The sequence below is a fragment of the Scomber scombrus genome, chromosome 1 (genome assembly GCF_963691925.1).
Source record: "Scomber scombrus chromosome 1, fScoSco1.1, whole genome shotgun sequence".
Lineage (NCBI taxonomy): Eukaryota > Metazoa > Chordata > Actinopteri > Scombriformes > Scombridae > Scomber > Scomber scombrus.
The window spans coordinates 32369164-32395071 of NC_084970.1; the positions used below are offsets into that span (position 1 = coordinate 32369164).

Below are 25908 nucleotides of genomic sequence, written 5' to 3' on the forward strand. Positions count from 1 at the left end.
CTGATCTGCTGATACAGTGACTATAAATATTTCACTGGTCAGTTGCAACGCTCGACTCGTGTAAAGTGTCATGATTCTGAGGCCTGTGATCGGCTATCAGATGAAGTTTTACACGCTGTCTCTGATGGCTGAATGCGATTTATTTTGATCCCTCGCTGTCTCTGTGGGTGACAGATAACGGGTGTCAACCAGTCTGACTACATATCCACTGCAGACAGATTACCTGCCGCAGCTTGCTATGACGCACCGCCGAGGTGTTAAAGTAGAACATAAAACACACAAATACAATAATGTACAACATTAAAACATCCTACATACAACAGAATCCTAAACTCAACACAAAACTATGTGAAGTAATAAAAAGCTTCAGTGTTGGCGAGTGTTTCTGAGCGGAGTTACTGACCTGCCTGGACAGAAACAGGCCTCTCCAGTAGGAAGACCGTCTGTTTCCAGTGTGTCTTTGTGGCCTGAGGACCCGTGGAGAACATCACCTGGGAGGACAATACGTCGAAAGAAAAACATGATGAGTTGAAACATCACAAAACACTGCTGTTATTTCAGTACAAAGAGCTAAGACTCATCTCAAGAAGTTAAGAATAACCCTGCAAGAAATGCTCGGTATTTTGAGAAACTTTATTCTTTTTAATTTAATTCTTCAACATCATTCGCCTCAAGCCTTTCCAGGTAATTAAAAAGTGGAAAGAAAAGTCAGATTTCTGAAGCTTGTCATGAAGGTGTAAAGGTCCTAAAAAGGTGGTTTTGGAACAACTGCGTTCACAAATGGCACACATAGCTACAGCTCATTTTCGTTTTATTACAAAAGTAGATTTTTATCAGTGTTGATTTTGACTTGGAAAAAAGAAACAGGTGGAAATCACATCTTAAAATAACTCTGTAGTTAAATTATTATTCTTCTCTCAGCCAAAAACAACAGCTTGAGGATATTTGAGGACATCAATTCTGGGTGTAAACCAGTTTTTATGAATCTGGATATTTTTTTGTGAAAACTGGTAAAAATTGAAATGGCAGATCTTAATGGGGACCATGCTATAAAAGAAAAGAGCAATACTATTTAAATGCAGAAAGAAAAAGTTGAGAGAAATAAAGTTGGAAGGACACACTCCAGAAAAAACAAGGTGAAAACTTACTGATGGTCCTAAAGGAGTTTAGATTTAATGAAGCTGCAAAAAGTGTCATCAATCTTCTATTTCATAGTTTCTGTTCAGTCCACTCTACACTTCTGTGTGTAGAAATCATCTAAAATTTAGTCTGCATTATAAACTGAAATCTAACTTCACTGCGTTTATGAAGCACACAGCTAATCTCATGTTACATTGTCCCATTCTTTTCTTCCTAATGGGGATTATAATTAACTGAATCATCTACAACATGAGTCTTGACTCTCAGGTACAATACAAGGCACTGAAAAGGCAAGTCTGTGTGTTGCTCACAGAGCTTGGCATCGGCTGTTCCAACTGGCCGGCTCTGCTGGGTAAGTGCTTATATCAGCAGTAGGCTAGGACGCCCGTCGATTGCCAGCGAACGCCTCAGGGAGGAGGAACACGCTAAAGCGTGAACATAATTGAGTTTCCGTTAAATGGCTTGGCTGTTGCCGACGCCGCTTACCTTGTTGCTGCAGCCTTTGTCAAAGAAAATGTCAAAGTAGCCGACAATTGCCTGCAATGAAATATGAGGGGCGTGTTAGAATGTGACAGTACAATAAACCCCTGGATTTGTTTGACTACACTGCAACTCTGACATGCAGAGCCGAGAGAGAGGAACGAGGCAGAACAAGTCTCAGGTTTTAATGAGCAAAATAAGCTTAAGGAGCTGCTGTGTTTAGGAATAAAGCAGTAAAACCAAACTGTGAACAACATTTAATGCTAAAATACTCAATACTTGATATAAATGCAGTATTTTTACCTCATAGTCTTACCTTAAAGGGAACATACATTTCTGATATTTTGCTTGCCATGCATACCACTGCCATTGATGAAAATGTGTGTGTGTGTGTGTGTGTGTGTGTGTGTGTAGTGTGTTAAGTGAGTGTGTGTGTAGTCGAATTGTATAATCGATGTGAGAACTGTACTCCATTTTTCTTCAACCCTCCTTCGACCCAAAACCAACTTGGTTTCTCATTCGGGCTGAGTCAACAACACGTCCCATGTGCTCCCTCTCACCCCATCTGGGAGACTTGTCACCGGACAAAAGAAATAAATTACGAGGCAGCCGCCGACAACACTGAGGCATTTTTGCTGACAATAAAAAAATAAAATCCAGCCTGGTATATGATATTAGCAAAGGTGGCTTTTTTTTTAAGTGACAGTGTTGCAGCAATGTGGAAAACACTCAGCAGACTGGAGGAATTGCTGGAGGAAAAGTGATTTTGTTCTGACTAAATATGAAAGTGTGTTTTACAGAATTATGCCAATTATGGGAAATAAATTAGATAACTTAAGAATAAACCACTCAGGCTAAAGCTTCATAAAGGCTCATTTTAGGTCTTAAATTCATCCAGAAGTGATATCCACTTTTTCTTTAGGTTAGTTATTTAATCCATCTACTGCATGGATGTGTGTGTCTGTGTGTTCTTGAGTCACAATATGTAGTTTTTAAATGTGCTGCCTGCTGGTGAGGAATTACAGAGCTATGAACACATCTGAGTGAAAACCAATTCACACACCTAAAAACAAACTGAGAGAAGTCCAGAGGGCCCAGACTGCCTGTAGGTGACCGTTGTCAGATATGTGAGGTAAAAACCAACCCCCCCAGGGTTGTTTTCCTCCCATTCCCCCCCTCCACTGGAGGAACAGAGGCACTATCAATCTCAGGAGCACACTTGTAGTGGCAATGATGCAGAACTAATAGCTTTTAATACTGACGCAGCTGACAACTTGGAGGCCGGCTCTCAGAGACAAAGAAGAGCCGAATCAATGCAAGAGAGAGCGAGAGAGAGAGAGAGAGAGAGGGAAACGGAGGAGGGGGCATGAGGAGAGAGGAGAGGAAAGGAGGAAAGAGAGTGGTTAGGACAGGAAAACAGAGAGAAGGGGGACATAGGAAGTTGAAAGGGAGGGATGAAGCATGTATCATGATGTAAAAACAGGGGAGGGGGTTGGTTTCGTAGGCTTTTCTTGTTGGTTTTTAACACTGAGAGAAGCAGAATACAGTAGAAACTGAGCCCATTTTTTTCATGATACAGAACACACACAAAGAAACACACAAGCAGACTTGATAATCATGATGCCATCAGTCCGCATGTTTTACACACTCCCCTCACTGAGGCTTCAATCACCCTTTATCGACTCAGACAGGCAGGGGCGGCACCGCTAGCTCACAGCTAAACCGCCAGAAAAAGGACCCAAAGTGGATAAAAGAGCATGTCAACCCAATGCAATTATGGCTTTTAATGAACGCTACAGAGACGCTCGGTGCTGAGGTAATTAGGAAATTAGCCGTAATTACTCGTCAGGCAGAGCGAATTCACCTCTCTCAGCCGGCGAGGCAGAGATCATCCTCATCGCGCCTCGCTGATGACAAGCCCTCATAAGCGAGATTGATTGTCACTTCTTGCGTCGTGCAACTTTCACACACTGCAGCGAGGCGGGGGAATTAAAATTTGAGAAGTTCAGTCCTTCGCTGCCCCGTTTAAGTCGCATTTGGAGAAAAAGAGGAAAGCAAAGGAATCATATAGGAAGTGTAGGACTGAGTTCAGACCACGCCAAGCTAATCAGAGCCTTTTAATACATTTGATTTAAACTGTGCAGAGGAAGAGAGATTATCAAACCTTTTGGGGGTCTTTTCAAAGAACTTAATGATAGCTTTTATGACTGCTCATATAATGGAAGCGAGACTCAAACTTTCAAACAGATGGAGACTGGAGTTTTTATGTTCTTCTGATGCCACTGTGATATTATAAGCATTAAAACACCTTAAAAAGTATCTGCTCATGAAGTTCAAGTTCCACCACACAAACACTAATGTATGTATTACAAGCTGATGTTTAGGATACTTAAAGCTGTATTGACACATTTTTGGCCACCTTGACGCAAAAGAATATCAGAGCTAGTGGAAAGATATAAAAACTTCACCATTTTACAAATCCTGAGTATAATATCTTGTTTTTGGCTGCCAGACTTTTTCACCTAGTCACCAATTTAGTTTGGTGCTGTATTAACTAATTGTTGGCCATTTTGAGGCAATCAGAACTACCTGAAAGATATAAAACCTCCACAGTATCACAGCTAGAAGAATGTAGTTCTTTGGCTACTAGACTTTCCTCTCCTAGTCACTTACTTAGTTTGCTTTTTGGTGCTGGGAAGATAGTGAAGCTGCCCAATACTGCTTTAAACAGGGTTGATGAGAGACTGAACCATACAGTAAAAATGCTGTAAAACCAAAACTAGTGAGCTAAATGAAGCTTATATTTGTCCAAATTCAGCACTATGAGGAACTTTCACACCCCATAAAGTGATGAGAAATTAATGTTGTCCTCTTGAGCTTTATTTAATGTCAGGATGAGAAAAAAACCTTGCGGTTAAAAACTTGCTCACATCCCTACATTCAAAAGTTGTACTAATTTATGCTAATTTTAACAACCCACCTTTGTAATCTCCTACAGATTAAGGCCTTTGTGAGGGAGGAAGGGTTAAAAAAAGAAAAAAGAGTGGGAGAAAGAGAGTGAGGAGAAATGACAAGGAAAAGAAAGGGTAAACTTAAGATATAGAGACACATACACACACCCACACACACCAAAAACAGGACAAATCAGAATGAACGCTTTTCGTTTTCATCAGCGTTTAGCCTTGGGCCCCGGCTCTGTCTGTGATAAGTGATGACAGTGGGCTTCCTGATGGCCCACGGAGGAGGCTCCGCAACACTGCAGCTCTCCGGCCCCCATTCTCCGGGAAGAGCGGGGGGGAAAATTAATAATTATCATCATGGATAACACCAACAGGGAGCAATTCATCATCGCTCCCCTTTCGCCCGGCTGTGTGTCAGCGAGCCGCGTGGCCCGACCAGATACTATTATACAACGGTGGGGGGACGCAGGAAGGAGGGGGGGGGGTTAAGGGGTGGGAGAGGGAAGGGTGCTGAGGGGGGAAGGAGGGAGGGAAAGGAGAGGGGGCTAATGCGCTTTTGATGGGGTTTATCCAGGCGTGGAGGCTTCAAGCACGACCACCTCACGGGTGGATTGGTGTGAATTCCCTCCCTCCACCTCCTCTGTCTCTCTGCCCGACTGCTGCCGCTACAGTGAGGTGGAGCGTGAATCGGCCTCGGCTACAGCCTACCCTCCAGCCGGGGTGCCTCGCTCACGATGCCTCTCACACAAACACACAAACAACTGTACTGTAACAGTCGGTGAAGGTCCTGATTCAAGCTGTGCAAAGCCGTCTGGTGAGCTGCATCGCTGAGCTTTGTTCAGCAGATCTCAAGGAATTCAAAAAATGTGGAGGCGGTAGAGAAGATGATAGTGAACATGAAAATTGGTGGTATTAATTAAAGGGGATTTAACATGATTTTTTGTGATTTTCTTTCATTTGTATACAGTTATAAAGTCACATGTCCTTATCAAACATGTTCAAAGTGCCAAAACTGCTCTGAACGCATCCGTCTTCTCCTTCGATTTTCTCCTCGAGATGACATCAGATTGAGGATTTCCATTTTGAGTAAAGAACAAGAAAAAGCAGTGAAATCCTGCTACTGTCTGTTCACATAGCCACCAGAGCTGGAGAAGGTCTAGTGAAGGGCAACTTCCTAAATCTGGCCAATCAGAACAGAGTGGGCTCTTCAGGAGGGGGGGCCTTAAAGAGACAGGAGCTAAAACGGCCTGTTTCAGATAGACGCTGAACTGAGGGGCTGCTTAAAGGACCAGTATGAGATATATCAGACTTTTTTGAACTGTAAATCATGCAAAGATATTCCAGTAGAGCCCCAAAATATAAACATAGACCTGGAAATGTGCATGAAATATCTCCTTTCAACTATTTACATCTTAGAGGGAAATTCCAGTATTTGTCAGCCTCTGTGTTATTCTCTTTTTTGCCCTAATAATTACTATTAGTCATTTTAACGTTTTCCTTACAACTTCTATTGTAGAAGTTCAGGAATTACAAACTCTGACATTAAGGCAAGGAGCTAAAAACTTTGAGTCTTTGAGTGTTCCCGAAAGTAAAACACAGAAAGTTGAATTCCTTTCATGGAGTGTAAGTGCAGTCTAGTTGTATTTATTAGTGCGAGGCAGGGATTTGCTTTTTTTTTTTTGTGTCAGCAAGTTTCCAATTTGCAAAAATAAAATGACACTCTAGCGATAACGAGTGACTCTAGTAGTGACGAATGACCCTGCAGCCGCTATAATATATAGTTTGTTATAACAGCAATATGGATTTCTAGAGAACTACTACCCTGGTTTACTTTCAGTGTTAAGCTCATTGACAATTGTTTGAGATCATTTCCATTGAATTAAGTTTTTTTTGGAAAGTAGTAAGGGGCTCGACCAATAAAAGGTTCTTGCTGAAGTCCCATTTTTCCGATTCTCACCAACAAAGGTGGTGAATAACTTCTAATAATCATAAATGACGAAAGGAACAGTGCTGCTAATAAATAAGTAAAGAACAGCAGCCCTCATATGTGCTTATACTGTTATATATTCTTAGTCTGTGGTGCAATGCATTCTTGGAGGCGTCTGTGATGAAGTTGTGTAAATAATTTTCACTCCAACCATTATCCCTCTCAGTGACGGCGCACATTTCCCACAGTGTCTCCAAACAACACCCCAACAAGCCTGAAATTGATACATTAGGCTCATGTTGGATGATAACGAAAGAGTGAGGTTGTTTTTAGTTGAGAAAAATTTCACCCCTCGCTCAAAAGAAATACATCTTGTCGCTGCAGGGCATCTGGTCTTTTATTGCTGCTGCTGCTTGTGCGTGTGGACATTGGTCTATGTCTCCTCTGTTGTGGTTTTTCTTTTAAAAACTGGCACAAATGCTAAAGGCTTTTCAGCTGCAGCTCCTCTTGTCAAGTCTCTGAAGCTGCAGCTCCTCTTGTTGCCACTAGATGCTGGAAAATCCTAGAAAACTCTGACTGGATATTTGGAAGAAATTGTCATATCTTCTAACTGGATGATTTTTACAACTTCTGAAGGCTCAGGGTTCTGGGTTCATCTCCTGGTAGGAGTACCTATGTTATGCTTTCCATGGTGTTGAAATCAGGAGTTAAACCTCAGTCTCTGGTGTGGTAGACAGTAACTTCACCACCTCCGCCTCCAGCCTAACCCACTTATCAAAAGACGTGCGTTACCTTTGCAAGTAGATTTCAAATTTACAGTAATATCAAGGATGTCGGCATAAATCACTTTGCTGAACATTTGCTGATAATCGGTCAGAGGAAATAGTCTGCTGAAACCATTCTTGTTGACAGTCAGCTGATACCTCAGTTTAAAAATGCTATGAACTGACACACTGTAGAGAGAGTGGATTTTTCCATTAACAATTCTCCTGCTAATGTGATGAAAATCGTCCTTGAAATTTGACGAGTGCCTGTCCTGTCAAGTCCAGAAGGCCATGCCCGTCCCCCCTCACACACACACACAATTTAAATATGATGGAAAGCAGGTGAGAGATGGATTGCGGGGACGTTTTTTCCCCTCTGTAGCGCTACAGTAGCTACGTCAGCAGCAGTGAGACAGCAGTGTTAAAATTAATTACACACAGAAACTTATTCTCTCCTGCCACGCCATCAGCGTACATCATTTTCTGCCTTTAGGAAAAGGATGAGAGATTTTTTTGCTCCCTGTTCTCCAGTTTTAGTAAATGGATCACGACTGGAGGAGATTTGTGGGGGCTAAAGCAAGAAAAGGCAAAGATAGAGATGTCCCGAGAGCAATTTAGATTCAAGTTTCAGCAAATATACAGTCATTCATTTTTTTTTAATCACTCTTTTTTTTCCTATTTTGACTATTTTGATAGTTATGCACCATAAAAAGCCAACAAAAAGGCAAATTCCTTATAAATGAAAACCTACTTGTCAATAAACCTACTACTGGTATCCTTTATGTGACTTTGCAGTTTGTAAAAAGCAGGCACGCTGTATACGAGGCACAAAGCATGTGAGATATATAAAGAAAAAAGGAGGTAAGAAAAAGGAGGGTTAAAAAAAGCGAGAGCGAGAGGATTTGTCTTGTGCGTGAACGGCGCAGACGCAGGGGTTGTGCTGTTCATTTAATGCAAGGTTAGGCAGCCCAAGCTGATGAATGGACTGTCGACAGGAGAACAAAAGCAGGCGCTCCATCACAGGACGGCAGGCGCAGCAGCTCTCCCTCACCAATCCCCGAGCACTGGTCCAGGAGCGGTTTACCCTTCACACATCCTAACCTTAACTACTACCGGGGAGCTGCAGCCAATACTGACTACAGATCAGTATCTTTATGGTAACAGCACACTACTGGTGCTGCAGGTCAATAATGCATCTGTAAATCCTGAGACAAGCAGGCTGGAGGCTGGAAGGTGAGTGGCTAAATTGTAGACTCTGTAGTGGTACCGTCTACACAGAATACCAACATTATAAAAAAACAAAAAAAACCTAGATAAGACGAGTGTGATAGCATGCCTGAATGATGAATCCCATACTGTACATGAGATACCAAGACACATGTACACTCTGGCATATCAAGCTTGCCAAATAAGGATGTGATGAGAAGCATGAAATAGAAGAAAGAAAGCAGGGAAAAAAGTAGTTGTGCAACCTGGGAAAAATGACACCTTCTTATATGATCCCATCATCTGCTTTACTGCAGCATTCCCCTGAACATGACTAGACTTACATCCTAGAAATAGAAAACTGAATGTTTTCAATTACAGAGCAGGGAAGACAGGAAAAATGAGAGGATGTTTACAAATCCCATTAAATCCACCAGCCTACCCAAGGAGCACAGGCCAGATAATAACCACCTATTGATTAACCATTAAACCAATACACCAGACAGCGCAGTAACACTGCAGCACAACACAAAGCTGCTCCAACACAATGGGATTTATTTATTTATTTATTTTTTACTACAGACAGATCACTTCTCAGGCTGCAGTATTGAGGCTGCTCTGTAGTCGGCAGGTGGCTGCTGGTTCCTTGGAGAGCAATGTGGCTGAGACACAGGAGGAAGTTCAGGGGAGGTGGGTGGGTGGAGGGGCCTAGGGGGGAGGTCTGATGGTGGCTGCCAGCGCCCTCACCAAATAGACTCATAAACCATTTTCCATGCTTTGGTGCCTTTAGCTGACCCTCACTGAGGACACACACTTTAGTTTTGTGTTGCAGTCGTTGGTCAACCTGATCTACACACCACAACTCAAAGGTTCAGACAGGTTTCAGATGAAGCATGTGGGAGTCATACTTTCTATTTTTGTCTTTTATTTAAATATGTAAACATTATCAGTATAAAACACAAATAATACGTGTGTATGTACTGATAATGTTTAAATATCATTTGCAGTACAAACGTGTAATTTAACATTTCTAGAGGTTTTACTAGAAAGGACTCCAGCTGATGTCCAACTTATAACATTTTCTGCATATCTGCCCACTTTTCTTGTCACTTGTTATTAGTAGTGTATCTTACAGTTGTGATGTAACACTGATTATTGTTTCAGCAGTACAGGGCAGCTTGGCAGATATCAGTCTGGGTGCACATACAGCTGTGAAATGCAGTAAAAAGATGTAAGAAAATGGGCAATCTCATCTAAATGAGTCAAGTCGATTTAATACAGTTTTGCTTTGATTTAGCACAGAAATACATTTTGCCAGTAAAAAACTGTTGTGTTATATTTTATATCCCCTAACATATCTTAAAGGTTAACAATTTCCTCTAATATTATGTTCTGTTAGTTTGTGTGCCTTTGTTTCTGTATTGCCCTTGTTTTAATATATTTTAGGTGTTCTTATGAAGCGTGCTCTGCTGTATGTACAGTATTGCTGTTCCTGTTTTAATGTATTTTATGTTTTTTTTTGTAGCTGTTATTACACCTGCCCAGGGACTGAAGTTGAAAAATAGCAAACATGGTTAAACTGGTATATTTACAGAAATGTTTATTAATGTGCACTGTCCCTGTAACATTAAACTGTATAATAAATAAATAAATAATCTTCATTTAAGAGCACCATTTTCCTATCAAAGACATATCAAAGGATGACCATATGATCAAAAAACCAAAAGAACACTAGATGAATATGTAGTTCACACATTCATTATAAACCTGTAGTAATCATGTAAACACCGTTTCCTCCACTTTTCTGAGTGACGAGTGACGAAGAGGCGAAGGATTGATCTGGAAATATATCGCAAAATACAAACGTTTTCATTTATTTGAGTGTTTCAGTTTTGGAAGGACCTCAAACAGAGATACAGGACCTGCACATACAACGTCTAAGAGACTCAAATTCAAAACTTTATCCCTTCTTTAGTCATACCATGAAATAAGGTAATTTTAAAAGGATCAGTACACCCAAATCACATAAAAAGGTCTCACAGCTACAGAGCCATGCGGTCACTCTTGGTGAGATTTATCACAAACATGCTAAAAAAAAACCTTAAAGAAAGCATCTCTTGAATAAAATATGGCTACCTTTTGGTCTTAATGGCTTCACAGGGCATGTACATGTGAACATTGCTATAACGTCTGTCTAAAACATCAGGAACTACTCTTTGGCTCAGTGGAAATATGATCGGGATAGACATTTACAGGAGCAAACACGTTTTTTCCCCCCATGATGTACAGCAACTCACATGCTCCATGAATGTGAGGTAGGTTGTGAATGAGTGAGTAAGTGTTTCTTGGTGTCTGAGACAATGACAGGGCAAGCACAATGAGAACATTTACTATGTTATATGACATGTAATTCAAAGTCGCATTAGCCTCAGTGTTCGGATTCGATTGGAAACTCTATTAAATATCCGACTGACAGACATTCTCTTAAATACAGACACATAATCCATCAACGTGAGCTGACTGATGTCTCTGCTGTTTGTTCTGCCTCATTCCTCCCACACAATATCTCTGATAAATGACAGGTGCTAACAGTGGATGAGCAAACTTTTGTTTCCAGTCAAGTTTATTTGTGTATCCCTTAATGTTTAACACTAAATTAGAAAAAATGATCTTAAACACTACTGAGTTTTTCTTCAGAATGCTTTTTTTTTTTTCATTTGACATCTCAGCATGATAAAAAATGAAACATTAAGTTAGTGATTGATTACTTCAAAGGTATTGTATACTCTACTTGGAAATAATTAACAACAATAATTTGATTTTAAGATCATTTTGAGACTAAACTTTATCAACTTTACAAACTCAACCAACTTTTCCACAGCAATAATATTTTGGGTGGCTCAGCACATAAGTGTCTGTGCATTTGTGTGTGTGTGTGTGTGTGTGTGTGTGTGTGTGTGTGTGTGTGTGTGTGTGTGTGTGTGTGACTTACCGTGCAGTCTGTGTTTTTTGTTATCTTCAAGCAGAAATCTGATGCAAACTCCAGCTCAGATAGACACACTTTGTTACAGTCAAGCGTCTGTAGAGTCAAAAACAATACATCAATATATAGATCTATAAATTAGTAATAGTGACATTATGAATTCTACTAAAGCAGTAAAAAAAAAATGAAACACTAAGAAGAAACAAACATGGCTGGACTGTTTGACTGCAGTGAGAAAAGGATCTGCAGTGAAAGTTGTGACCATTTTTTCAGGTATTTGAATTATATAAATGGCCTGCCGTTCAATTATGAAAACTCACTCATTTTGTTGTAAGGCTTTCAGTTTACAGCAGGAATTGTAACATTGTATGCTGTACTCTTACTCTGAAAATCATTTTGAATATAATGTCTCACGGCTAAGTGTAGTAGTATTTCTGTCACACAGCAATATTTTGTCTCACTTAAGGAGAACTGTGCTTTATTACAACTTAGGTTTTATTTTCTGTGCTCTGGAGCCCAGTTTGATCCTTTGCTGAAAGTAGGTCCGATGTTAACAACCACAGTAAATACAACATAAGTCTGTCTGTAAACTGTTACAAGAGAAAGTTTTTAAAGAGAAACGTCTAATCCAAATCACAAACCTGGTAGTTCTCTAGCTGTATGATCATCTGACTAAAGCCAGACCGATATATTGGTCAACTGATATTATGATATTGGCTTATCACAGGTATCCAATATGCACCGATATATATTATATTAGGCAGTGTTTTATGTATATTTGATCCTTTTTCTTAATTCAACTTTAATATATATGTACATATAGGGTTTTTTCTTGGTTGTTTTATGTGTATTATTTATAGGAATTTATACTTTTTAAACTCCCAGTGTAGTTTACTGTTTCAGTGCACTGCATTTATAGATAAACTGTGAAATATCACGGCCTCCATCACATATCTTTATGACAAAGGTTTGATAACCACATTGCAAAAACTGTGCATTTAATAAACATATTCTGTATATATAAGATTAATTGCTGATAGACTGATTTTTTCTCCCTCATATCCGTATCCGCGCCAAACATCCAGAATCGGTCGGGCCTCTACATCTGACTGTGTTGTTTTTGGTAATGTGACCATCTTCCACAATCTCAGCAACTACTTTGGTGAGTACAATGAAATCCTAACTGACAGATACGATGACTAGAGCTTCAAAAAAATAAAACCCAAGTTGTAATGCCCTTAAGTTTTCCTTTAAGTCTTCTTTATGAAAACGGTTACACCTGAAAAACCTTGAAGGCAACCGGTGTCAGTGTATATATCTCCAAAAAAACAAGTCTAAATGTGTTAAAGAGGATTCTCTTCTTAACCTGGTGATTATAAACCATCTTTCTCATTTACATGGTGATTGAGTCTTGAGTTTATACCCAGCAGGCAACATTATCGATGACAGATTATAACATTAAGGCCCAGTTTTCGCTATTGATGAAAAAAAAGCCTAACAAAAGCTTTGACACAATAAATATGTATAATTCTGGGCAGGTAACGCATGTGGATTATGGATTGCACCTTTAAGAGACAGTTTGGAGAAACACACTCCCTTAGAAAAATAACCGAAACGTGAAACACATTACATAAGGCAGGTTTAAAGCAGCTTAAAACGATTGCAAGTTTAACATTACTCAAATTGAACATTCCTATCTGCTTTAAGAGAAGAGAAAAAAAAACCCATCTGTTTTGCAGGAATGTATAATTCCAGGAGAGGGCTCTCAATTTTACGGAGTAGCAGCCAGCCTTAATGGAATGTTATTGGATCGTATCAACGGGAGGCAATAGATGAGAGTCCATGTAATTTGGGCAGAGGGGCTGTCTATTTGTCACTGGAGGGGAGAAACTATCGATTAGAGGATTCAAATTCCATTATATCAAGTTCTCCTCTCATTCATCACATCCACAGATGGGTGGAGGACATGCTGCTTAGCAAACGGGCCAACCAGTGAGGAAACACACGATGGTACGAGAGACAAGAAGGAAGAGCGCTGCAACACGGAAAGATTCAGAGGAGGTATCTATGTTTAAATGTGGGACTTTGTGTGTGTATTTTTTGTTTTATCTCTGTGTAATGTGTGTGTATGTGTATGTGTGTGTGGAGACCGCTCTATCCGCAGGGAAGCTGAGAGTAATGAAGTTTCCTTAAGAGGAATTTAAACAAGGATTAGACATATCAATCACCTAAGCACTACAGCATCTCCACAAACACCTCCAGGGCCCTATCGCTCTCATCACGGCTAACCCCTGCTCTCATTCTCTGTCTATATCCCAACAGCCTGGACCCCACAGACTCTATTTCTCCTGTGTGTAGTGTAGCTGTATGTGTTACAGTGTGTGTGTATGTGTGTGTGTCAAGAAAACACACACACACACACACACACTGTAACATTAGGATCAGACTGACACATCGTTTGCCAATATGTTGGTACTGATACAGCTGTTAAAAATCAGAGTTGGGAGATTGGGTGAGTTTGTGACATTAATAGATAACACAATTGAAGATACACCCAAAGATTCTGCACTGAAAGTTTGGTTTGGAGGAAATCTTTTGAAGAATCATTTGATACTTGCTTTTTTATTTATTGTTTTTTTTTAAATAATAATGGTTAATATCATCGGTTTGTCATCTTTGAGCATTAAGTGCTACGCAAAGCCAGGTGCATCATGGTCAGTCAAAATTAACCTTTAAAAGAAGAAGTCCAGTTTTTACATTTAAGATATGTAAGGCTAAATTGGTTGAATTAAAATTAATTTAGGCGGTATCGGAGAGTTTGTCACGTCATGTTTGTGAAGCAAGTTTGAAAGGTGCTATACAAATAAAGCTTGTGATTGTGTTTGTATTGCTTTCAGAGGCCAGAAGAGGTGAAACTATACCGTACTTCACATGACATAGATTACTGAAAACAACAATTTGCATAGGAGAATTTTGTTGTTATTTCCTACCCCAGTAAACACCCTGTGAACCCTGTTTTCTTACCAAGAAATAGACATGTTCTCAGTCCTTAGTGAAACAGTTCATCACATGGTTAAACAGGGGTTATGCCAGTCATGCCATCATTAATCATTACTGGATATTATAAACTGAGTGTTGCAGTATATATTCTCTAAGTATGTTTACCTGTATGACTGTGGGTTCGGAGATGAGTGTGTCTGCGTTCAGCACTTCCACCACAGCCTCGGGTACCACTGCCTTCTTCATACATGCCATGTTGAAGCCGTACACGTCATCCCAGAAAGCAATGCGGTCTTTGTGTTTCTGTGTGTCTCCCACTGCTGCCAGGCTGATGTTACAAAGGTCTGGATAGACTGCAGAGAGAGACGAAAGGAGCAAAGGGAGTCAAGGACTGATTAACATGTGTGAAATGAGCACAACAGCACGATTACTGCAGTCGTTTTGTCGACATTCAAATCACAAGGTGAAATGGCAAAAACCCCGGGACAGATGACTGATTGAACTGATCAGCTGTCTTTGAACCCCAGACCAAAATGGCTCAGAGCATTGACTGGAAATAGGGTCAAAGGTCACTGACCAGGTTTCACTGGATGTTAAGAGAAAGATCAAGGAGGACATATCCAACAAAGGTCCTCCTTGAGTAGTGACATGTTATGATGTGAAAGGTTAAAATGCTTAAAATGATAGTTATAGGAATCACTTTTTGTGCATCTGAACAAAGAAAGGACATCTATTTATTGTGAAACAGATCCTGACATGTCTGTTTGGGTGTAATAATGCATCAAGTATTCATAACAACTCCTAGAGGTCAGTATGAAATAGTTTAAGTATTTGCCCCACTCTTTAGGGCCTATGTGTCTTTATCAAGTGTGAGTTTGCCTTTATAGAAATTGCGACAATGCAATGTAGAGTTGTCTTTCCACATTGAAGTCAAGTGCAAAAGATAAAATTGCCACAACAGAGTACACTTATTACTCCACGAGTGCACATTTTTTGACTGACAGCATTGGAGACAGCCCCATTCACTGAAGAAGACTGTGAGCTGCCATTGAAAGTCCAGAAAAACTAGTAATGACACCTTTGATTTTAGATGTTTTATTCCTTATTGGCAGATCCCACACATCAAACACCTCAGCAGTGTTGAAACCCCCAAAAAAGGTCTTTCAAACTGTTCTATAATCCAAAATGTTGCTTAAAACTCCTAAAAGAAACAAGACACTATTACTGTAAAGTTACCTGATCTGGAGTGAGTAAATCATTTCACATTATGCTCAAAACCAAAGACCATTAATCATAACTAAAAAGGAAAAGGGCGGCCGAATTTGGTTTCCATGCACGTCTATTCTAAGTGCTGCGACATCCTTAATATCAACAAATTTAATGTCACACAACCCTTTCAACAAATGTAATTGCAGGAAGTCTTTAACATCTTGTGGGTGTGGAGCTCTGCATCAATTTCTTGAGGCTGCTGTAATGACTGTATCCATCACGTGCGTACAAAACATGACCTGATTTTTGTCCTACTTTCTAACTTCATTCTCTGTACAGCACTTATTTACAAAACCAATTGATAGAGTACAAATATAAGAATAAGTACATACAGCAGGCAGGTAAATTACGTGACTCAAATGTGGACACCTTGACCAAGTTATACTAAGATAGTTGAACATTTCATTCCAAAACCCTGAGATTTAATATGTTGATGTTGCTATAAGAGCCCTCAGTTTTCTCAGCAGGCTTTCCAGAAAAAGGATATGGATAACGCTTATTGCCAACAAAACTGATGTTTAGAGCCAAACCGACAATGAACTGATCTACTAACATGTATTGTCAGCATCAGATATTTTCACATCTAAATCCCAGTCTTTTGTCTTCCTTTGAAATGATTTCAAATGTCTAGTGACTCATCTTGCACTCAGGGGTGTTTACAAAAGTTCCTCTATTCAAATTTGACTTCGGACTTGTAGCTAGCGACACCGGCCAAACTGCAGTTCACTGTTCATAGGTTGTAGTAGCTAAGAGAGGAATATGGAGAGAGATTTCATTTCTAAAACAATGAGGCTGACGTTCATCTCTACTTCGTCCTCCTCCTGATCTAACAACAGGTGATGGAGTTGTGCGTAGAGCCAACAGTCCTTTGTAGCTCAATTTCTTTCTGCAGATCTGTATCACGCTAAACTCTAAGCCACTCCAACTTTTAGCGCCCCAATCAAATGCAAAGGATTTCATGTAATCCCCACTTAAATGCTCAAATATTCAGTTTCACTTAGACATTTGTCACAGTATAGAAGCTAAAGACGCTCCAACTTCTGTTTTATGAGGCCTTAAAATGGCATATAAAAGCAATGAGTACACAAAATGTGGGAAGGCTGACACGTTTTGAGGTTTACAACAGTCTCTGTAACACCTCAGAGAAATGACTGCTGCTGTAATACAGTTTGCTGTTTCTGTGGTCAAACAAGGTTCAAAGAGTTTTTGTTTTTAGTTTAAAGAAAAATGACAGTGACACGGGTACTTTTCCCACCACATTCTAGTAAAATCCAGGACCCTGATATACAAAATGACAAAAAATAGAAGCATGTCAATAACTTTGAAACTGTGCTTCTAGTTACATTTTTCAAAGCTATGACGACTGAGCATGGGCAGTGATTACATCATTACATAACAGTCTACTAAATGAACATTATCCACGTCTTAAAATGAGCATTAAACATGAGCCTTAATGTCTTTTCTGAGTGTTTTCACATCTGAATAGATTCCTTTGTATGGTTAATTTGCTTGGTGATTAAGCCAGAGCTGAGATGCTTGAAGCCATTGGTATCCCTACTGTGAAGTAACATTAGCCAAGACTGAGGCCTAAGGCCTAAACTAGAGCTTAGAAATCAGCTTGGAGTGAGATTTCTTCTCATGGTGGTGGGAGGGAGGGGGTATTCGGTGTTTACCCACTGAATATTGAACCACCTGTGACTAACGTTAGTATAACTGTAACACAGATGTAGTGAGCTGCACAGTGTTAACAATGCAACCAGCGCAGTCTCTCTAGCCTTGTTAAATGAATGCTCAGCAGGTTAGTTGCTCAACCACAAAATCACTGTGATTGGCTGATCAACGTACTTTGCAATAATTTATTGTTCCACACTTTCGCCGCAAACAGATGATGATCGGTGTATTCACAAACAACCCATGAAAAGTGCTACTTTAACCTGTGCTGTGCCCCAGCCCATCTGAACCTGAAGAAAAAAAACTAGCTATTTATTCGCTTAAAAATCACAAATTTTACATTGGAGGAAGCAAAGACGTAAACTTAATGTTAAAAGGCATGTATGGTGGAAGATCTGTGTCAGTTGCTATCATAAAGTAGTTATGTGAGAATCTGTGCCAATTACAGATGTTCATACGGGAGAGTCCGAAAAAAATCGGATTAGTTTAGTTTTTAGTTACAGCAAATATACCTGATCATGGCAACGTAATGATTTCAAGAGAGAAAAAGTCAGCCTTATCAGCGAGAACAGAGTGAATGTAGCCAAGTTATAACACTATTCAGTATTATCCATGCATATGACAATATATCATGGTGGATGGTTAAAGTATTCATTTATAACATTAAAATTCACTAAATCACTGATTTAGCTATCTAGATTAAGGATAGCTAGCAAGCAGTTAGCCGTAGTGTAAAATGATTAAATTAAAAGCAGCTATGGTAGCAATAGCATAAATAGTAAACACTTAGAAATAGCTGATCGCAAGCTAGCAGAGGCAACATTAGACAGCTGCTACTGTTACAACCAACACTAGCACAATATAGGAACAGCTATGAATTAGGAGCATCGACCGCAGATAATAAAATAAGCAATAACACACAGATGCAGCATTGGTTTTACTCAAATAATCTGGCATAGTTGCTTATTTGGAGGGCATAAATCCCATAGTCCAGCTTAAACTCCATGTACGGTCTGCTAACCAGATGCTATGTTAAGCTAACAAACTGATTAGATAAGGCAGCACCGTTATTATTGTGAGCATTGAAATAGGACCAGTGTATCTATGATTTACTTGAAGTATGTTGGTGAAATTACTTGAAAATGTCTCATCAATAGCAGAAAAGTCATGATGCAGGAATGGTTTGAGAAGTTTCGGTGACCGTTTTGATACATTGAAAGCAAGCAAACTTCATTCATGTAGCACATTTCAAAACAAAAGTTCTTAAGTGTGTTATAGGAAGAAGCAAACGACAAACTTTTGTTAGACACTTTTTATAGGTTTGAAAATATAAGCCTTCCAGTGAGAGGATTTTATTTATTTTGCTGAGCATGTGTGTTAGTTCTCAGTCTCACATAACCTTCAATACATCGGCCCATAAAATGTGTGAATGGATGCTGACAGCTCAGTGATGGGCAACTCATTGCCCCTCATTATTGGCTGAAGTCTGCTTGTGACCCTGTGAGTGTCACCACACCTAATGACAGTGTTTGCACACTTACACACACACATACGCACACACAAACAGCAGATTTGTCACTTCATTTTACTCTGATTACTGGGCCGAGTGAGTAATTATGAGGGCCAGGTGAGAAGAGGAGGGGAGGGCTGCTGATTGGGCAGAATCAGGAAAGGACTGTTTGAGACACACATGGAAAAAAGAAATGGAGACAGAGAGACAGATAGCCGAAGGAGGGGGTGTCGTGGTGTGGATGGAGAGGGAGAAAGGGGAAAAGGAAAAAGGGGGGTGGGGGGGGCACGGGCGTCCCCAGATTCATGGCTTTGACATCTGCGTCCTTCTCGACTCGCTGCTCCCAGCCCGTTTATCATGCCCCCCCTCCTCCTCCTTCCCCACTCTTCTCTTGCTCTCTCCATCTCCCCCATTGGTCGGCTGTGAAAAAGGGAAAGACGGTTTGGGAGGGGGGCATGGGACAAAACAGATCCCTTTTCCCCGGACGCTATGCTGTGCCAGGCATGCAGGGACACATTTAAGGATGAAGGGGAGGTTAATGTAGTGGGGAGAATGAGGGAGCCGCTGTAACTCTGTTCTAATGTAGCTTAAACACACATACAGCAGCAGTGCTGCAGGGCTGGACTAATAACTCAGCACTGCCATGTGTACGCACACTCAAAATCTGAAAATAAACTTTAGGACATAAGTTGATAAATCTAATGTGACACGATGACTGTAGGATCAACATTCAATAAATTAAAAAGTTAAAGGTATGTACCTCTGTTTCCGTGACTACATTAAGGTGCAGTTTGGCTGTACTGAAGTGGAATATTTTGCTTCACAGATTTGCACATAAATACCACCTTGGGCATGTTTACCCTCTGAACAAAAACAACAACATGGAAAAGCCTCCACTCAAAGTACGGACACAGGCAAAAAAAAATATTTTTAGTGCCTGGCATCATACATGTTAAAAAAAATTCTGAATGTCATCGAAGAAACTCATCAAATAGCTGCAACCACAATTAACTTGAAACCAGAAATCCAAAAACTAAATAGAATCTTTCATACATCAGAAGTGAGCCAAACAAACCTATCACAACAACCTATCATATACTGATGCTTTATAAAAATGTTTCTATCATTGTATTTACTATTATTGCTATACAAATTAAGGGATTTATAATGAACAAGGCATTTCTTCCACCTATGTGCTGAATCTCTTCGAGTAGAAAACAGAGTATTTTTTTAGCATGCTGCTAATCAGTGTTACCCAACAGTACATATCCTGCTGTCACTGTTGTGTCAAAGCTCGCATGGAACAACATGTATCATCTACATCTTAATTATTATGTAATGGATAACACAAAATGAGATGTGCAGTTATGGAAATATAATGCACAGGGTCATTCACCTTTTCCTCCATGAAGTTTTGGTTGTACCACAGTTGTAAGTGATGAAAATAAAAAACAATTGGCAGATCAAATTCAGAAAAAAACTATTCAGGACAATATGCTCTCTACTTATAAAGAAACGTATTACATTGGATTGCCTTGTCAGTGATGTACAGATAACTAAAAATAATGCACATCACAACTAGTCAACTAGTGTTCAATATTCACTTTAGACACTATAACACAATAAAAAACAAAGAGGTCATCCTGCAGGGACATATGATTTATCCTGGGAATACATTGCGAGTGTTTCAGGCTTTTGCCACACTTGAACTGTTTCTACCTGTTTTTTGGGGGTGAAAACCTGATCATAATCATTGTATTTCTTGCAGTGCTGGCTGACAGTAGATCCAGTGTGAGCAGCCCATGTTGGAAGTGTCAGGGGTTAAAGGCTCATGAAAAAAACCATACGGCATCCTATGACCTGTCACTTTCTGCTCCACTCGGGTCACACCTTTGCCTGTCCAATCTCCCTCGCTAACAGATCTGTCTCTATACAGTAGGTGCTGTCATTTTGACTGTCCATATGTGTGTGTGTGTGTGTGTGTGTGTGTGTGTGTGTGTGTGTGTGTGTGTGTGTGTGTGTGTGTGTGTGTGTGTGTGTGTGTGTGTGTGTGTGTGTGTGTGTTGTGTGTGTGTGTGTGTGAGTGTGTGAGTGTGTGAGTGTGTGACCTCTCCCTTATGTCCCAAGGAGCCACTAAAAGCAGCGTGGTGGAACTGTTCCTTAGATGGGTCACATTTGGCACAAACCATTAAATCTGGTCAGTGGCAGGGTTGGGATGACCCAGGAGAGCGAGACACTCAGAAGCAAACCCCCTAAAGAAAGAGGTTTATATTCTATTTATATTATTATTATTTTGACTACAGCACTTTAAAATCTCACTTGAAGTATCTATCTTATATCCTTAGCTTCTTATTTTGATCATTTTCTTTTATGGGTAACATGTCGTCATATTAAATAAAGAAAAGAAAGAAAGGATAACTAACAGAAATGTAATAGTTGAGTAAATATTTGGAAAGTATACCACATATATATTTACCACTTTACATTTTCCAGTACTACAATAGCACCTCTCAAATGTAGGATTCAAAAATGTAGATATTATTGTTACTTTACAGCCTGAAACAGTATTTACTTGTCAAACTCAATCACAAAAAACGGGATTACAGAGCCCATATTAGACTACCGTGTGCATATCTTCCCCCTCTTTGCCCATTCTTCAGGTCAGCCACACAGGAGACATGTTGTCTTTACAACAGCTGTGTGTGGAGGTGTGTTGGGCTGCGGAGCCCCTGGACTGATGTAACTTCACCCCCGCCCCCACCCCTCCAGCTGTTTGTTACACCACCTCTGAGTATTGCTCAGACTGAAAGACACCTCAATGTCCTTTATGTGAGGAAAAAAGGATATATATAAAGAAATAGATACTGTAGATACAGTTTTTTCATCTTTTTGTACATTACTCTGATTATTCTATGTCCTTGGATTGCATAGATTAAGGGAAGCATGGCAGTCTATGCAGCTTATGTTGACAGGTGCACACTTTGACCAGCTTAGTGAAAAATACAGTGAATACACCCCAATCATTCCTGCATGTGTCACTTATAATAACCATAAGGGGGGGCTGATTGGAACAGATCCTTCCTGCTGACAAATGATATTTATACTAAATCTGACCTAAGTATCACACTGCACTGCCCCACCAAAATGATTCAGTGAGGAGAAGGGGAAACCAGGGGGAGCCATTAACTCAATCATGTACACTTTATGTGGGGAATATAGAATAAATGTTGGCAGCATTGCAGATACAAATGATCTTGGGGGGTTAAAAGTAGAATTAGACACCTTTGCCAAACCCCGCCCCCGCATACCATACCAAATATTTCAAGGGCTGTGCTCAACTTGGCTACGTCAGCTCGCCGCTTGCTACGTAGAGACAAGGGTGGGGAAACTTGCTTAAGGTGAGCGCAGGCTGATCATTTTAATAGTAAGCAGCGGAGATGTTGTGTTAAACCTTAATTTAGTCTTTAGTCACAGCTTTTTAGTGTTGGCAGAGAGTGTACATACATTTTCCATTTGAATTCAGCCATTGCAAGCCTTGTGATACTCAGTATGCTGGTAAGCGGTAAGCAGCTGGTACATGTGATATTTACTTTACTTGCCTCACAGAGCTGCTGATTCACTTCAAAACAAGCTTCATGTGCTTCTTCGTGTGCTGAATTGAACTGGAAACTGTGCTTGGTGGGTTTAGCTCACTGTGTCAGTATAGAGTTAAACAAGTAGAGCGACGCCCCTCAATACTCCCCCCCGCACTATTCCTATTCTGCCGCTGTATAGGACGTATAGGACACAGAGACAGGCTGACAGGCTGTGTTTAATAACTCATAAAATTAAGAAGTAATTCACAGGAAACATTATTGAAATATTAAATAATGCCTGGAGGAAAATAACGTCATATAATCATGTTCTGTGCATTTTTTACATGTCATATACGCGAGAATAGATATTAAAAAAAAGAAGAAAAAAAAGCATAATATCAGAAAACAAAGTGAGAATTTATGAGGAGTGAGAATATGTGACCTACCTGAGCCATCGTCAGCCAAGTAGAGGTCTCTGGCATGTAAGACTGAGTCCAACATGGACTCAAACAGTAAGAAGTAACCCTGGGAAGAGAGGAAATGAACATTACTACCTCAAAAAAATTTGAAAAAGTTTACCGAATAAAAAGCCAAAAGAAGCTTATCTTATATTTTTGGGATCTTTGACATTCAAGGCACGTAATGAACGCATGCAAGGAGAACGCTAAAGAGCTGCTGGTCAATTAAATTATTTTTTAATTCAACATCACTACGGTGGAAATCTGAATTAGCCATGACTGTGAATCAAGTGATGTGCCCACGTGGTCTGTCAACCAGCATCCAACGGTTTGACCCTGGGTTGACCTCCTGTTCTGCTCCAGTAGACGGCACATTAACTGTGGTATTATTCCATTAATGCTGAAATTGAGTTTTGTCCACATCTTGTTGGCTTCGACCTGAGTGGCAGATACTGCTGACAAATGGCTTTTTCTACCTTTCTACCCCTCCAACCGGCAGATCGGCCAATCACACGAGCCCGAGCCACAACACTGGCCCCTTCAATATGTTATTTGTGAGCACAACATTTGGGCGGGTTAAAACATATGGGAGGCATGCATATGTCCATCTGGGAAAAAGAGGTGGAGTGAATCTGTACATGCACATTTTTACTGTAACTGATGACGCAGATCAATCCTTCATCAACCCCCCCCTCGGGTTTATCTTGTTTCTAAATGTTTTACAATGTTGAAAAGCTGGAGAAAAGATGCAAGCAGTTTTACAACGACACAACCGATGGCATTTGTTGGGTGAACTCATCAGTATCATTTTTTTAAAAAAGAGTTAATATCTATACTTTCTCTTCGGTGATGGGAAAGAGTGACAAGGAGAGGTGAGGGCCAGGGCAGCAGTTAAAGACTGGATGTGTGTGTGTGTGTGTGTGTGTGTGTGTGTGTGTGTGTGTGTGTGTGTGTGTGTGTGTGTGTGTGTGTGTATGATGAAGAGGAAGTGGAAACGAGGAGAGGAAGAGTGGAACGGAGCCATATAGAAAGAATCCTGCGGCCAGCTGAATAATAATTCACCGAGATAAGAACCTTATTATTCAAATACAGACAACCTTTCATTGGAGAGAGGAGGGGAGAGCAGGCGGCAGACAAACAAGGGAAACAACCCTGATTTATAACTCTGACTCTAAAATCGTCACCATCTCTGTCATGGGCCCGAGCTGATAGTGATGACAGCGATGGAGCTGATATAAACCGACTCATCCTCTGCGTGGTGATAAAGGGATACATTCTCTCCGTTTATCGACAGCGGATTGGTCTCAAACCCAAAGTCAGACGCGCAATATTGTCCACTGCTGACTGTTTGTGGTCCAGTCGATGTCCTTAGCGGTGGACCAGGTCGTTTTTAAAACCATCACACGGCGTACACCGGCCTCGTAATTTAGAGCCCAATTTCATGGGACACTGCTTCACTTGAAGGAAAAAGGATATGAGAGAGGGAGAGAGAGAGAAAGAGAGAGAGAGAGAGAGAGAGAGAGAGAGAGAGAGAGAGAGAGAGAGAGAGAGAGAGAGAGAGAGAGAGAGAGAGAGATGCCTGAAAGCAGAGTCACACCTCACTTTTATCATCAATGATGCTTTAGGATTACTGCCCCCCTGCCCCCCCCGACCCCCACCTCCACAGTGACTTCCATGTCGTCCCAACAGCATGTTTACCACACCCCCCTATTTTATACATCTGAAATGTTAATTACCAAAAACAGAAGACACAGATCCACTTCTGTGCAATTAGACCGAGATGAGAGGGGAACTGGATGTTAGTCTGATTAGATCTGACAAGAAAACTTCAACCACTACATGAAAAATAAACGATAATAATCACGCAGGTAATTTTGCGTCATCAAAACTGAATGATGTAGCAGTTTCAGCGTCTAACAGTGTTCAATGTTAGACTACACGTTGTTTCAGTTACACCTACTGTATGGTATAACAAGGTAGGTGCTGCAAAGTTGGACTTTTAATTATACAAAAGGATTCCATTAGTCCAGTCATGAGAAGACAGTGTTTAAATGAAGTATCCCTCACAGCTTCATCAAACTCAGACCATTAGTGTCTTAAAACTTTTAATTAAAAACAAAGCCATAACTGCTCATTTTAAAAACTGCTGTTGAGCTTTGTAAAATCTCTCTCCGAGTTAATCTTAATCGAAATGAAAGCACCAAATGTGGCTCAGTCTGCATAATGTGTTAAATGTTATAATGCAGTGAGAGCATCTATCACCACATCGCTTTCCTGCATTAAACAACGACATATAAGGACAACATGTGATGATATCCTGCCGTGCATGTGTTTGAATGTCTGATCGGCTTGATACAATCTTCCATCTTAAGTCAGGTTTAAGAAAGGTTGTACGAGCTTTCTGGCCTATAAGGAAGACCAATTATTTATAATAAGAAGAAAGCATGATCTATAGGGCTTCGTTGAATCTGTCCAATTGCTGCTATTTAGCCACAGGCTGTACACTTTTACTCATTCTTGTCTATAAATGACCTAAATATCATTTGTCACAAGGAAGACACTATTGACATCAGACCCTTGTGGTTATTAAAAGTAACACATACATTTATTGGCTCTCTATTAAAAACAGAGATAGCAACATGTTTAGCCTAGCTTAGCATAAAGTGTAAAAAACTAATCTTTGTTGAAAAGTAAGTAATACATGTTAATTAAAAAGCAAACCACTAATAAAATGAGTCAGCTGGGGTTTGTTTAGAGTTACAAAACCGTGAAAAGGCAGGAGCGTCACCATGTGTACAGCCCTTCTGAGATGCTATATAAGCTAACCGCTTGTTAAGCTACAGCATTGTACACAAGTCAAAAACATACGTACAAGAACCAATGAGCAAACCTGAAGGAGCTACAGGCTAAACACTGTGTTCACTCCTAATAAAGTCACTGTAAAGTCAGTTCAGTGGTTAATTCA

At 40.2% G+C, this 25908-nt stretch overlaps 1 protein-coding gene across 1 annotated transcript in view; it reads right to left on the reverse strand.

Moving 5' to 3' along the window:
• Window positions 1-25908, reverse strand: part of prmt3 (protein arginine methyltransferase 3) — a 56827-nt gene that overhangs the window by 8614 nt on the left and 22305 nt on the right. The window contains exons 11-15 of the mRNA XM_062416744.1: window positions 22932-23010; window positions 14626-14813; window positions 11470-11556; window positions 1627-1677; window positions 404-491 (exon numbers count right to left, since the gene is read on the reverse strand). Of these exons, the coding sequence (XP_062272728.1) occupies window positions 404-491; window positions 1627-1677; window positions 11470-11556; window positions 14626-14813; window positions 22932-23010 (493 nt within the window). The remainder of the gene's footprint in view (window positions 1-403; window positions 492-1626; window positions 1678-11469; window positions 11557-14625; window positions 14814-22931; window positions 23011-25908) is intronic.